Source organism: Drosophila pseudoobscura, chromosome 4 (genome assembly GCF_009870125.1).
Source record: "Drosophila pseudoobscura strain MV-25-SWS-2005 chromosome 4, UCI_Dpse_MV25, whole genome shotgun sequence".
Taxonomy (NCBI): Eukaryota; Metazoa; Arthropoda; class Insecta; order Diptera; family Drosophilidae; genus Drosophila; species Drosophila pseudoobscura.
The window spans coordinates 19,217,782-19,233,988 of record NC_046681.1 but is presented as its reverse complement, the minus strand read 5'-3'; the positions used below and the strand labels follow the sequence as shown (position 1 = coordinate 19,233,988).

The 16,207-nt window shown below is 44.4% G+C and overlaps 1 protein-coding gene across 3 annotated transcripts in view; it reads left to right on the top strand.

Moving 5' to 3' along the window:
* RapGAP1 (Rap GTPase activating protein 1) overlaps positions 1-16,207 on the top strand; it is a 103,109-nt gene that overhangs the window by 47,538 nt on the left and 39,364 nt on the right. For all 3 annotated transcript variants that reach the window (XM_015180336.2, XM_015180335.2, XM_002132522.3), the window contains exon 2: positions 7,923-8,124. In XM_015180336.2, coding sequence (XP_015035822.2) covers positions 7,923-8,124 — 202 coding nt within the window. The remainder of the gene's footprint in view (positions 1-7,922; positions 8,125-16,207) is intronic.

Genomic DNA, 16,207 nt, shown 5'->3' with positions numbered 1-16,207 from the left:
GGCGCAGCAGCAGCAGCAGGGAAGGGGGTGCAGGGGTGGGTTTAAGCCAGAGTCAGTAGTAAATGACCAACAGACATGCAACACCGGCAACAGACAGGCGGCAGCCGCAGCGGCAGCGGCAGCAGCCAACATAATTAGAAGTCTCTGCATTTGTGGAGGAAGTTGCAGCATTAGCAGGCAATCAAATTAATTTGAGGCGCTTTTTATTGGCTGGAAGAGCAGCGCGGAAAACGCCAGCGGTTTGAAAACGCTGGCGATTTGAGCAGTGCAAGAAGTTGGTTGAATAACGCGGCTTAAAACGCTCGCTTTACAGTAGTGGCTGTTAAAAACGCTCGCACAATGAAGAAAACGCGCAGGTTCAAAAATCGTTCCAAAAACTGATACATTAGCAAACGCTTAAAAGTCGCTAAAGACTTCTTCTAGAAGAAACCGCGTATATAAAAACGCCTGAAAGTCGCGTAGAAATCGCCTTCCAATGTTCTTGGTGCCAAGAAAAGTCACGATTAAAACGCGTGCATCACACTTCCAAGCGGCTTTCAACGTTCTCGCTACACACTCCACTCACGAGCGGTTTTCTACGCTGACATCACACTCCTAGCTGTTTTAAACGCTCGCGCTTTACACTCCACTCCCAAGCGTTTTTAAACGCTCTTCCAAATGAGTGTCGTAATAATCGCCCCCCATTGACGCGACGCTTAACGCTTAACCTACTAACACGATGGACTTGCCACACATTTGTGCGCGACACAGCGACACCGCAGCAGCCATCAACCGGCTACCAGTTAACCATTTAACCAATCAACCTATCCATCCAGCCATCCAGCAATCCATCAATCTCTCAATCGGATGGCGATACGGCCATCCCTCAATGTCGTCAAAATTTTCGGTTTAGCGGAAATGCATGGCAAATTTTCTCAGTTCCGTCGATCTGACGACGGGTGGATAATGTTTTTTTTGTTGCTGCCACATGAGGCAATCTCCCCGCTTCGGCCCACATGATAATTGCAAATTAACGAGACTCCGCGGAGGAGACAGACCCCGAGGCAGAGATTTGACACCAAAGATTACAAGTCTCGACCTTCGTGGATGGTGGGACGCCCACATAAAGAGGGGGCCTGAAGAGGTGCCAGGGAAGGAGTGGATTAGCCGCAAAAGATACATGTGTATCTTTGTATCTTTTTGAGCCATCGATGAGTAATGCAGAGCGAAAGAGAGAGGTGCCAGGCAGCTGGTGCCAGAAAACGCGCCAAATATTTTGGTCAACGATTTTCGCAGAGACACACTAGAGGGGGGAGGGGTGGAGGGTGCCACTGTTTGTGGCACGTGCAAAATGAAGAAGCGCGTGCCTTGTCCACATTAATTTCAATACCGAAAAAAGCAGAAAAAAGGACGTGGAGGGGGAGGGGGAGGGGGCACACAGTGCCTTATAAATAGCTTCGCTGACTAACTGACGAAGCGCTTCATTAATATGCAAAGTGACCCTCTATATGTACGTCCGTGCATACCCTGTAAGTGAGTGCTCCCCCCCGCTGTGGCTGAAAGGCATTAAAAATATCAACATTTAAACGGTTATTACCAGCATTTTCATGCTGCATTTTGCACTTGCCTTGGCCAACCGGCAACAGGTTGTTTCTCTTCTTTCCTTTCCTTTTATTCTGGGAGGAGGAGCCTCCTCCTTGCCGCTTGGGGAATAGCGTGTCAAATTGAACTTCAAGTGGATCGCATAGGCGGGATATCTGGGGGAAAATGATGGCCAGAATAAATGGCTTGTTGACTTGTTGATGTCGCTTTTCGTTTTGGTATATTTATCCATGGCTTTTGGTCGAGAGACGACACTCGAACAGAGCCTCATAGAGGCGATTTAATTAGGAAACGTCTCTGAGGAGGCTCTGTAATGAAAATGTCTCTTTGGGAAGAGTATGGGAGTGATGGGTATAGGTCTTACCTTCGGATCTGTACTGTAAGAGACTCTGGTTCGATCTTAGAACTTACCTTATGTATCTTGCAGATCTTCTATCGTTTATTTCCTATCTGATTCTATCGTATTCAGAGATCTCTTCTTCCATCTTTTAGTAAATGACTTCTAAAACTTCTAAACTTTGTAACTTCAGTAGAGATCTTCCATCTATCGTTGATCCTCGCTTATAATTCACATAAATGTCTCTTAGATTTATCTGTAATTGATCTTAACTCAATTCTGTTACATTTGTTGTCTATTTTTGCATAAATTCTGTTCCTAAAGATCACTGATGATCTTCTCCAACAGAAACTACGCTCAAAGACGTACCCAAAGATGGGAACAACCCATAGAGTCCCCTTCCTTTTGACCTTTTAAAGTTAATCTGTTCCCAAAGTAGCCTCAATCTGTCCCAACTTGAGATCTCTGCCTGCTCCATTGATCTTTTTGTTGAACTCTCATCTCAAATGATTCCAAGGGCCGCAATCCCATTTGATAACTGTCCTCAAATGGGACCAGAGATCCTGCAATGATCTCTTTGCCAGCCATAAAATCCTGTCCTACAACTCACTTTTGGACCTCATTTTTCTACCCTGTAGACGGAACTGGTAGCACATTTGGGTCTACTTAGTGTCAGTCCTTAATCTCAATCTCAAACAGCATCAAAATTAGGAGAAGATTTTCCCAGAATCCCACAAGAATCTTCCACTGACCGCTCAAGCAGCTGCCTCTCTTTTACTTTCACCTTTTTGACACCCAAAAAAGCAACTTTCTTTCCTTCGATTGAGGCAATAAATTTCCAAAAGCTGTCAGCGCATAAAGAAAAAAACCCGTCTGCCAGGAAAATGTCCACAAAATTTGGGTAATTTTTAACCCAAAAACGAGAGAACGGAACGATTAAAAATGAAAATATGTAAATGCGAAAGAGGAAACTTTGATGATGCCGGAGGTGGAAGTTTTCCGGCAAATTTGTGGCTAATTTATGAGCCAAAAGGAAGCCGGGGATTGCCTGTACTTTCTTGAAGGATATCATCTTTGGAGAGCCAGAGAGAGGGAGAGGGAGAGCCAGCGAGCCAGAGGGTCCGTCCGTTCGAGTGCTTGGAACGTGTTGCATTTATGAGGTTGAACGAAACGGGGAAACGGGTTCCGAGCAACCCCCTTCCTGGCAGGACTTCTTGGGCGAGTACTCCGCCGGAAATGAGAAAAACTTTCGGCGCAAATCCTTTCTCCCTCGAAAGGAAACGGCGACTCTCTCTCTCCGAGACTCCGTCTCGCGTTGGAACTAATTTTAATGACAATTCACGAGACAGGAGTGTAGCAGGATGTAGCCGCGCGACATTCAGGATAATGTGAAAACGAACCGATGTGATGTCCATACGAGGCAGCAGCAGAAGAAAAGAAAAAGAAAACGAGAAGAAGGGGTTGCGGCAGCCCACCCCTAAAAATGCATATCCTTGTCTTGCCCATTTTCCAAATTTCCCTGCGAACGGGCTTTCCTTTTGAAATTCGTTTTTCTCAGCAAGGACGCCGCCGCCTGCCGAAAAAAACAAAAAACATTAATCATAAATGTGATCAAGGACATTTTTGCATTGAAAGGACTTGAGTAATTTTCATGCGGTTTTTCCACGTACTTTTCATATAAATTTAGTTTCGAGGGCAAGCACTTATGGGCATATATTCCTCGTATTAATTACAGGACCCTACAAGAGCTCTCTGTGCCCCTCTGGGATGTCCTTTGCTGTCCTGTCCTGTCAACGACCCTTGAAGCTGGTCAGAGTTGACTTTTTGGTGCCACACTGTACTCGTATATCCCTTTTACACACATGTCCGCTGCTGTCCCGCCGTCCCGCTGTGTCCTGTGCGCGGTTATCAGAGCGAGTGCATCGCACTCCTTGGACGCGGGCAGGACCCTCCCCTGGCCACCCTTGCGATTGCTATCTGGCATTTTCTGCTCTAGTTTTCAGTTGCGACTTCTATATGCCTTGTGTGTGACCCATTATTAGCTGGAAAATGGGGAAAATGCATGAGTGTCTATGACTTTTCCTCTCTCGCTCGCCCCCCCCTTCACCGCTTATGCATTTGTGTGGACACACTTTGGTCCTTTGGGACTTGATTTCCTTTGGCGTTTGGACATTTCCTGTCATTTTTCACTGGGCGAGAGAGGAGGGAGTGTGGGAAATGTCTTTGGAAAAACGTTTTCCACTTAGCGCCTAGGGATATGTCATAGAAATTTTAATTGGAAAATTAATTCATAAATAATTTGACTCTTTTAGGGAAACCATAATCAGTTCCCTTTAAGGGGGGATCTGTATTTCAGGGGAAAATCAACTCCCATACCTACAATCGTATTTTCTAGCATTCTTTCTGGTACACAATGCATTCTCTTCTTGGAGAAATTGGCTCATTATCGAGTACAATATTCCCAATATTATTTAGATCCTTTATTTCTAACCCTCTTTGTCTTCTTTGCCTTCGTTATGACCCTTTTTTCCTGAAGAAATACCAAGGAAAAGTGTTCTTTCCATTAGGGTTCCTCTCTTCCTATCTTTCTACTTTTGTGGCCTACTTTCTTCCACTAACTCGCCTGACTTTAAATGTTTTTATATCTCAGACTGTCCTCCACTATCCTTCATCATTTCTACTCCATCTGCTGGCCTCCAACTCTCTTCCTTTGCTTCTTCCTCTGTTCTTTGGGGAAATCACAAAAATAAATGAAATCTCGACTCCTAATCGAAGTCACAATATCATTTCCTTGTGCTCTGACTTCAGGGTGTTCTCCGCCAGCTTCCTATCGTCTCTCAATCTTTGAACATCCCCTCTCTCCCTCCCTCTCTCTCTTCCCCTTCCCTCACTGTTTTCCTCTGTGTCTTATTTTCTTTCAAAGAACAAGTGTATTTCCCACGTCAACACAATGTACGCGCTCTTCGTTCTTTGGGAATATATTAACCCAAAACTTTTGTAGAAGCCACACTCCCATTCCCTACCTCCCCTTCCCTTTGGAAAAGATCCCCCCATCCATTTTTCTTCCGAGGGTTTTCCCTGCAAAGAACTGTCAACGCCACACATGGCTATGGCTATGGCTGTGGCTGTGGCTGTGGCTTTGTTCTTGTTGCTGTTTGTGTTAATTGTTTTTCTTTCTAACACATGACCCCACTGTACCCCCTCCCCCTCCTCCTCCTCCATCTCCTGCCTAGTACTTGCAACATTTTGCGGCTAAACTTTAAACACGCGCAATGCGCTGCGCATGCCAAATGAGGTAGGTGCTCGGCTCCCAGAGATTGAGGGGGAGGGCTCAGGGGTTAGGTGGTTGCCAGGGTGGGGAGGGGGTGTGGCGTGGCTGGGCGACCCATAAATTTGCATTTAATGAACATTTTCTGGGCATTCGACTAAAAGGACGGGGCATGCCCCGTCTTACTCAGAATTAACGCTTTTTGTTCTGCCGTGTAATAGGTTTTAATTATGTGGGTGGTGTTCGGTGTCCGGGGTTCAGGGGGCTGGAAATTGCATTATAATGAGACGCTGAATGTGTGGCATACAATGGCAGAAAATACTTTGAAACGAGAGCTAAACGGAGGAGGCACCACCACCACCACCACCGGATACCTCTTTTTTTTCGGCGCAGGCGTACCCGGCAAAGGCAGGAAGCGACTGTTTGCTGTTTTGTGGGTGGCTTTTTGCTTGTGGCCTTAACTGTAGGTTAAACATGAGATGTGCACCCCACCCACCCCACTGCACTCTTAACTGTAGGTTAAGCCTCATCAACGCTCCCATTGTTGGTGCCATTTTTGCAGTTTTTGACTTTTAACAATCCAAAAATCTCCCATTCATCCATCCCATCCCCTCTCCGCGGAGTCGACTTTCGCTCAATTTTATTACAGAATTCGATTTCATTGGCGATTTGGCGAACAATTCATGTGAAAAATTGTCATAAAAATGCAATAAAAATAGTTTTATTTTAGTTGTGGCCAAGCCAACAGTCCCATGTCCACAGAGTTGTAAAAACACTAAAAATTGTATGTGTGGGTAAGGGTACTTCCGTTTACCGAAGGGGCAGGGCGGCCAGCAAATAGATTGATTTATGGGGCGAAGAGCTTGGAAATATGAAGCGATTGTTGGGTTAGAGATTGATGTTGAAAGCGAATGCCGGTTCTAAAAGTGAAATTGTATTGAAGGTTGAAGGTTACGGAATGTTTTATGGTTTGTTATCGAAGGATGAAGGAAGAAAAAAAGTAGTTCAAGTTGTGATTTATGGGTTGGGGAAACTATCGAGGAATGACGGGGTAAACTACGTAGATTTTATTTGTATTTTATTGCGAATCAAAGAAGAGTCGGAGAACCCTGGGAATCCTTGGAAAAATGTATCATATTCTTCATTTCGGTTCTAGAATTTGTTGGTCTCGTAACTTTCATTTTCAGAACCTTTTTTTGCACTTTAAAAATCACTTTTCCCAAATAATAGATTTCCATATTCTTCCTTTAATCCCATGGCCACTCGTCCCTCCTTCTGTGTCCCCTTTGGGAAGTCAAGAACTCTCTAAGCCCTCAAGCCTTTTCCTCTCTATTTGCCTCCTTCTTTTTCCACACTCTCGAGCGGCCCGCCTCTTCACGCACTCTTCAGAGAATGAGAGAATTATGAGTGGCCTCTTCACCAAAAAATATTTTTCTCAATTTTTACGGAGAGTTTTTATTGTCGCCCCAGAGGATATTTTATACTTATTTTTTGTGTGTGTGACTTTATTTTTTTGTGAAATTTCGGATGTTGACACACAAACGACGAAGAGACGAACGCCTCGAAATGAACACACACACACACACGCAGGATGGAGGCTCCTTCCGTCCTTCCATGGGGGGGAACACGGAAGAGGAACGATGGACGTCCGAAAAACAGAGGATGTTTACTCTGTTGTTTCAGTTTTGTTGGGCAATATTGTTGGATGCCGCTGTTGCAGCTGTCTGTCTGCTCCACATTTGTCCCCCCCCCCCCCCTGGAAAAACAACGAAACGAGGGAGAAAGAGGAGACCATTTAGAGGAGGACTCGCATGAACTCCTTTTGGCTGTCACTCATAAATTAACACCTAGCGCATCTCCCTCACTCTGCTGTTCTCGTTCTCCTCCTGCAACGATGACAGTTATGGGAAAAGGATATCAAAGACACGACTCTTCGCTGATGAGCGCGATCATTCCACAAAGAGAAAGCGAGAGAGAGTCCCCATACATCGCTCTGAATGAGCGTGTGTTGATTTTTTGAAGTGCCTCTAGGAAAGTGGCACTAGAGCGGGGCTTAGGTCAGGGGGTAATTGGAGAATAGTCTATGGGGAATGGGTGCAGCACTTGCAACAGATGCTGACATTATGGATGCCTTCCCGACACGAGTGATGAAAGAATGAAGGGTCAGAGTTGTGGAAAGAAGAAGAAAGGCCAGCTGAGGGGCACTGCTGCATTACTCACAATCCTTTCAGAGGCCGCCTCTCAATCACTCGCTCTTTCTCCCCCTTAAACGTTTCTCCTTGGCTGAAACCCAAAGATTTGTTTCCTTTCAATCAGTTCCTTGCCAAAAGAACCTCAAAACCCACCGACAAACCCTTCATCGACATCGAAGTCCAAGTCGTCTTGAAGTCAGGAAGTCTCTCTTGGGCTCTCTTGTGCTCTCTAGTGGCACTCTTTCGATCGTATCCCTGATTCCCATACTGTCGGAAATCAAGAGGGGGGTTTTCCCCCGCCCTAACCCTTCCTCGAGTGACACTCGAGTTTGTTCACTCAATTGAACGTCTGTCTCCGACGACGCGACGTCTCCCGGCTCTCCGACTTTTCGCTGAACCATGAAAAGATTGCATGTGGAGTGCCTCGCGAATGGAGACTGAAAAATTTGCTCTAGTGATTAGCTTTTTGCGTGCACTATTATTAAAACGTTTCCTGTTTTTTCTTGTCCCTTGTTAATTTTTCCTTTTCCTTTTCTTGTTGCAGGCGTCAGCATGCCTTCATGGCCAACACACAGAAGCAGCCGCCATCTGCAGGCGGAGGAGGAGGAGGCAGTGGCGGTGGCAGCGTCACCCACAGTCCGGAACGTTTGCGCGGTGCCACACAGGATCTGTTCGAGCTGCTTGAGCGTGTGCAGTGCTCGCGACTGGATGACCAGCGATGCGTTCTGCCCGCATACTTTTCTCAGGTGGGTACCAAATGCGGTAGCGGGATTGGGAATGGGAATGGGAATGGCAATGGGGTAATGGGGGACTGGCGAAATGGGAATCAGGGCCAAAGGTCACCGGCATCGCGCGCACACGTACATCGCACCCGACCTACGACAATGGGCCATCAGTTAGCCCCCGGGCATATGCTCTGGTGCTCCAATAATCCAACTGCCGCTCCGATGGATGCCTGCCCTCTGGTTTGACCCATAAAAGTGCATCTCCTCTGGAATGGAGGGGCAAAGTAGTAAAAATTCCCATTTTATTGCCGCCACTACGGACGGTCATAAAAATTGCCAATGGGAGGGACAATGGGCAACCGACCACCTCGACACAATGGAAAATGTCTCTCCATGTACAGGGCACCCCTCTCCCTCTCCCTCGCCATGACATGCACCTTTTGGTGGCAACATCTGTATAATTTGACATACTCTGCGCTTTGTCTGGGATCCGCAAGCGACACCCAGAGACCCAGACTCGTTTAATAGGCAAATTGTGGACACACACTCGGAGTCGGGACTCTCGTTCCTCCAGTTATTATTGCGGGTGTGGTTTCTGTTGGGATTAAGTAGTGTGTGGTGTGTGGAGTGTGGCTTGTGGCGTGTGGTGGTTGTCGATTTTTACGACACATTTCTTTCATCCAAAAATTCAGCTGCTGCTGGAATTATTAAAGTTTTTGGCAGCTGTCAGGTGTGGCCGCTGGCCCTGGCCTTTGTTTTCGGGTTATTTGCAATAAATTTGATTAAATTTTAAATGGAATGAATGACAGGTAATTCTTCGAGGTTTTGGCTTCGAAACGAATGGCCTTAAATGCGATTTCTGCACGTTTTTTATTTAAAATTGAGAGTTTTCCTAAGAAACGGCGGCATTTTTCAATTTGAAGTGGCGCCAAATGTGTACGCGGTTGTTTGTGGAACTAGTTTATTGAAGATTTCGCTTAACAGCCGCTTGGTGGCGCTTTAGTGCTGCCCTCTAGCGGTTGCGTTGCTGTTTAGAACTAACAAGCAATACAGTGGCGCCTCTAGGTGGGTTTTGAGGGTACTATGAAATGTAGTTCATGCAGAAGCTGATAGACGGCGGCACTTGTTGAACTTGATACAGATACAGAATCTTACAGATTTAATGCTTAAATGATTAAAAATAAATGAAATAGGAATACCATTTGGTTCTTAAATATAGTTATATATATATATATATATATATTTAAATATAGTTTTCCCCGCACCCCCTCCAATCCACAATTTCTATGGCCTTTTCAGATTTTAATTTAGTTTTCGCAACAATTTTCGGATGCAAACTTTTTCATCAAACAGCGCAGGAAGTGCAGGAGTCTCTGTCCCTATGCCTATGTTTGCCCTTACCCCTTTACCCCCTTACCCCCTTACCCTTCCATCTGCCCCCTCTTACCCACAAGTGGTTTTTGTGTGCAGTGCAACAAAGTGCAGGCTCTGCCACATGCCGCCTCGGTCCTGGGTCCTCCATCCTTCGATCCACCCCTATCCTGCCGCATTTTTTTTACTCAAGATGCAAGCGTCTCCCCGTCCGTCGAGTGCCTTTTCGAAAAACTTTTTATGCGGGCTCTTATAGATGGGCTGGGGGTGGGGGTTGTGTGGCAAGCAGTCTGGCCCGGAGTCTGGGGCAACGTCTTGAGGCAAAACTAGGTTGACTCTTCGACCGGGAAGTCCCTCCGTGTCCCGTCTATCGTCCGTTTTCTTTTCTACTAAAAATGATGTTTGTTCAAGTTTGAAAATTGAATTTGGGTTCAGGTCAGATTGTATACGGTTCAGTGCTTGTCAAACTGCGACGATGAGTGCCACGTGCCGCCGCCGCTACGAGAGAAAATGCCAAAGGTCCTGCCGTGCAGAAAGTTTTCTGTCGTCCTGTTTGGATGTTTGCATGGTGTTTTTTGAGATGCCTTTGGGTACGCTTCCATCCTTCTCTCTCTCTGTGTTTTCTCTCCAATTCGCATAGTTTTCTCTTGGTATTTCTCGCTGCTCTAACTATTCTCCCCATTGCATAGTTTCTCGCACGTTTAATCCCCCATTCCATTGCATAGTTTGGGGGCTAATAAAGTGCTTTGCGAGGGAATGTCTCTGGCTCTGGCTCTGGGTCTGGGTCTCTGAATGTCTCCCACTCCTCCTCCTCCTCCCCCTCCCTCTTTCTCGACTGCGGCTAATTAAGCCTGGCCAAAATCCACGTAGAAGTAAACCGTTTTCTACCTTTATTTTTTGCCAGCTTTTTTCCACCTTTTTTCGTACCTTTTTTCGTTCTGTTTTCCCAGGCCTTTGGATTCCCATCTGGGACTCCCATTGTGCCTGGAAATTTATGCTGCAGCTCCTCCTCCGACTTTTGTTGGAATTATATAAAGATATATTTTTCGGTTTTGGTGGCCTTTTTTCTTGCATATTTTTCACGAGCTCTTGCCTCTGCCTCTGCCACACACATTAGAAGAAGTCTCTTCTCTGCGGTGTGTGTCTCCTTATGTCTTTGTCTCAAATGGTGCTGCAATTTGTCTGCCACTGCCACTGCCACTGCCCGACCGCCACTTCTTCTCTGTGGCGCGGCACAGTTGAGCAGTCACTGTGGGTGGGGGTGTGTGGGTGGGTGTGTGAGTGGTGTGCGGTGCGCTGTACGCTGTGTGTGGATGCAACGAACGTTGAAGTTGTTAATTGCGATGGTCGTCAGCCGCAACGACAGCGACGACGACGACTCCCAGAACCAGAGACGGAGACCAGAGACCGCAGAGCGAAACCTACTCCCACAGTCCAGAGCTGGCAGGCAGTCGGTTCCCGGATGAAAATGAGCTGCATTCACAAACAGAGAAACGTAGGAGATGCATAGGATACACAGATACATAGATACTTCTTTGGTTTGGGGGAAGATACTTCACCTATGAATTTCTAAGTCTGAAAATGTGCGATGTCTATCAGTCAGTATCCGTAACCCAAGCGGCCTCTAAATTATCCCAAATAAAAAACCAAAAGATACTTTTGGATCTCTCTCTCTATCTCTCTCTCCCTCCCTCTATCTGACACTTAAAATTTATAATTATTTTCCGCTTGTTGCATGCAACAAACTCTTCAACTTTGCCATGTGGAAACCTTTCCGTTACTCCTTCATTCGTTGCTTTTTAATTTCCACTCCAGTATCTCTATAGCTCTCTCCTTCTCTCTCTCTCCTTTAAACAATGCAACTTTAAAGATACTTTTTTTGTTCATTCATTTTTTCACGCTTTAGTTTGAGGTCTGCTTCTATTTTGTTTTTGTTTTTTGACTTTAACCTAGCCCTGGGGCTCCCTGTAATCCCTCTGCCAACTCCGACTCCGGCCACATGCAGCATGCGGCATGCGGCACTGACTCTGATGTTTACCTTGTTGCTGCTTCGCTGACTTTGTTGTTGATTGCCAGCTGACAGCAGACACTAGAAGCGGCAGCAGAAACCACAGTCCAAAACTAAGCAAACCCTAGACCTTAAAACTCTTTTTCACATGGAATTTAAAGCTCGATGGCGGTTTTTGACTCTGGCTCTGGGTCTGGGTCTGGGTCTGGAGATGATGCGGGTTCAGCATAACCAATTAGCCATGAGAAGAGGCACTGCGGAAGCAGTCATCCAATCCAGTCTATCTATCCATCTTTCTATCTTTCCCATCCGTTCACTTTTGCAGCCCATCTGTCTGCCTGACTGGCTGTCTGTCTGTTTGCTTATGAATCGATCCATTTCTATTTGTCTTTCTTTTACATATACATATATATTTACATGTGTATCTTTCTATCTGTCTGTCTGTCTATCTTTATTGTTTGTGTGCTTTAACTACTTTCTAGATACTTATGAAATGAAATTGAACTATTTTTGTAGAAGGATAAATATTTATTCATTCAATTAGCCATCTCCTTGATCATGTATCATAGATCTATGCAGGCTTACTTCTATCTAACTATCTATCTATTATTCAATACAGTTCTAATACTATTTCTACATCAAACATCTATTGATCAATATATTCCTCAGACCATCTACCTATCCATCTATATCTGCATATGTTTATCCACTTATGAATCGATCTATTTCTGTATCTATTTATACTCCTAACCAACTATCAATCTATCTGTTCAGATCTTTTTCTACCTCTCAGAATCTTTATATCTATCCATCGATACATCTATGCATCTATCTATAGATTCCTTTTTAAAAACTCTTTTTATAAACTTCCGTCCACTCTTTTGTATACATAAACAAGTATCAACCAATTTCTTTAGCCTTTATCCACCTTCCTTCTACATCTATCTATACGTTTTTATCTCCACTTCTAGGCGCATCTCAAGGTCTATATACCTAGCCATATCTATATACCATATTCATATCTCTGTACTTCTCAATCAATCTTTATCTACGAATCTATATATTTTCTCTCTAGCTATATCTTTTTCTCTCTCTCTCCCTTGTTTGTGGCACTCTGCGAAACCCTAAAAATACTTTTATTTCTTTCAATTTTCTTTTTTGGTCACATTTTGTTTATAAACAATTTGTGCGACCCGGGGCATGGGGCATAATTCACTCCAACGCCACAGAATACGTGCGCGTTTGAGTATTCCATAGATTTTTCCACAATATCAAAAACTATATATAGTATATGGTGTGCGACAGATTTAATAGCTCGAATGCCAAGGTCACGCTAAGCTAAATCACAAATTTTGTTTGCTTTTTTCTTCAAGAAGTGGGAGACAAACCAACAGAAACTGTGGCGAACTCACTTATCCGCAAGTCAGGCCCCAGTCCCCCAGCATGTTGCACGTTCCAAAAGTTTTGCTTTGCTTATCAGAAATGAGCAAAAATTATTTCTGGAATAAATATATTTTGAAGAATTTTTTAATCTTTTAAAGAGTGGCGCACTTCCTTTTCTTTGGGGGGATTCTTCGCACTTTTTATGATAATTTCCGATGCTGAGCGAAAAAAAAATATTCTTCATTTCAAAAGTTGGCGCCCTCTGGGAGTCAATGCATGCCCTCTCTCACCTGTTCCGTGTGCGCTCCTATAGTTGTCTCGCTCTGGCGCATCTGATATCATATCCAACGCTTGGAGTTGGTATTTTTTAGTGCATTTCGAAAGCCTGCAAAGCAGCCGCATGGTATGTTGAGGAGTACAAAGTGAGGTTGGGTTCGAGGCCCGCTGTTGAAATGTTGTTAGGTGTTTGAGCTTATTGGCCATACCTTTTTTTGTTCATACTCTGCCAGCAGAGGTACACGAATTGTTTTCACAAATGTTACGTCTTACGTCTTATGTTGCTGGCAACATTCAATTTGTATGGGCCAGACTCATGTGCCGAGAAATCGAGCAGCATATGAACAACATTCTGCATACCCTGGGGAAATGGATAGTATAGAACTGAGGAAATGTTTGTCATCTAAGGCGGTAATAAATGCAGAAAATCAGTTTCAGATCTGGATCGAGATACAAATATATATACAAGACACCAATCATATGAATTTATAGGTCTAAAACATATCAATCTGAAAAGAGATCTTTAACTACTCTTGGAAACGCAAAAAATTGTGTATTTATCTAACGACGTAGGGTATAAAACTGCCCATACTACCGGTAAGCAGGCAGCAAGTCTCAAATGCCAGCAACATGTATGAAGTGACGTGACACTCCATACTCGCTTACGTTTTCCACTGTTTTGTGCTCAACTTTTTTGCTTAAATGTTGTTTTAGATACAATAAAATAAAAGCAAGTGCTTAAAAGTAGTTCATCTTGTAGAAAATTCTTTCATCAATGGAATAAAATTGTGTGGGCAGAGCTGAGGCTCCTAGTTACTAAGCAATATTCAACGGAACATCAGAATTGAGCAATACGAACGACTACTCGCTTACGTTTATGCTGCTGCTGTGCGAGCGCAGCGGCTTGTGCTATCACACATTTTTTGGCCGCGGACAAGGAAACACTGAAATAATGTCGAATTTATTTCCAAGCTCCGAAAAGTAGTTCCGTTTCCCACAAAAAAAATATACAATATTTACGCAAAATATAACAAATATTAGCTAAAAATATTATAACAAATAAAATATATTAATATTCCGATTTATCAATATATATATTCAAAAACCCGCTACTCTCGTGTCGTTCGTACAATTTTGTTCGTTACAAATTCAAAACGAAGCAGAAAGCAGCAACAACAACAAACGTGAGGCAGAGGCAAACGCATTTTGTTGGGTTATTTATAAGAAAAGAGAAGATACACGGTGGAGATACTCCATGCCGCCGCAACCGAAATAAAACACAAATTTTTGTGAGTGCAATAAACCAAAGCAAAAGAAAACTGCAGCTGCAACTTGTATCTGTGTATCTTTGTGGCCGTATCCGTATCCGTATCTGTGCTCTTGTTATTGTTGGTGGAGTGATTCTTTGAGGTGCATTTCGGATTTCGGTCTTGTGGCTGACAAAAATAAAACACACAACACGCACATCAAGTATATTATATCCAAAAATATATCAAGCGGATAAGGCGGATAGGCGGTGTGTATCTTTATCTGTGGAGAGTGAAATTGTTTGCTTAGAAATTTTAAGGCAAATAATATTTGCATAAAATATAGTATACTCGGATCTCTCGGTCTGAGATCAGAGTCGAGTCGCAGTTGTCGTCGTCGTCTCTTGGAAAGCCAGCCCCACAGTTTGGCAAGCACTGGCCGAAGCAAAAACCCGTCAAACGAGTAAAGCAGCAAAACCAAAAACCAAAAAAACAAACGCAAGATATTCATAAAAAGTATATTTTTGTTGCTCGTGAATCGCGCAAAATAAAAGCCTGCAAAAATTATAACAATTACCTCAGGAGTGGAGATCAGTGCCCCCCAAAAAGCCCCCCCCCGCCCGAGATCTGCATTAGAGAGACCCCCGAAAATCGCATTGCAAATGCAGTCTTTCGACTGAGCAACCAGCAGCAGCAAAAGTCTGCCTGCCTGCCTGCCACAACAGCAACGTGCAACCCAGCAGCAAAAGGCTGCCCATCAAGCGAAGGTGGCATTTTACAGCGAAGGCGCCGAAAGACGTTGGGTGCGTCAGGCCGTTATGGGGGTATTGAGATGGCGCGATTCACCCGGATCGCGAATGTCGGGCTCTGCTTCAGCGGTCGGCAACAACAGTAACAGCAACAGCCACACCAACAACAATCATCATCAGGGGCAACACCATAGCAGCGGCAATAACAGCAACACCAACAACAATCACATCAACAGCAACAACAACAACAACAACCACAACAACACCAACAACAACAATCGAGAGGTGAGTGCTTGGCTGCAATCGAGAGGGAGGGGGGGGCTCCATCGGATCGTGGCACGGGTCTGGTCGGGTCTGTGTGTGGGTTGCCCCGATTCCAATGCGGATTCTATTGTGACACCCAGCAATTACAAAGCGAAACAAGGAGGTGTCTCATAGGAGATCCGAAGTGTGGGATACTCTTAAGAAGAGATCTGTCTTTCGATGGGAGTCGATTCTACATATCTGCAGAGACAGTACAGCGTTGGCTCTTGTTCGAGGGATTGTTCTTATGACATCAGTAGTAGTCGTGGGATATACTGCTTCAATCTTTCTATATACTTTTCTCCAAATTGAATCTGTGCATCTTTGTAGTACAAAGGGAAGTATCTTTCCATATGCCATCTCTGCGGCAGTGTATCCCCAATACAGAACGAATCGCGTTGGGTGGGGGGGATACATTTCCATTAATTAAATGCAATTTGGGCGTTTGTAATTGATGTTGTTCGGCTCATTCGATGGGCTGTTCGAATGTTTGTTTGCCTTTTTGGCGCATTGTTTGTGGTTAGTCACAAACGTGTTCCTGCTGCACTTCAACTGGGAGATACAGGGCAAATAAGAGCCGTGTGTGGGTGTTGCAGCTGAGGGAAATGATGTAAGAGTGACACAAAAAAAGTTTTCGAGTGGCTGATTGAAAGAGGTCTGGGATTGCACTTGAAGACTCTGTGGGTGGTTTTATGGGAATTAAATTAACTGAAAAAGGAACCGAAAATACTTTATTCATTGCAAGTTTTGTATCTCAAAGTTTTTCT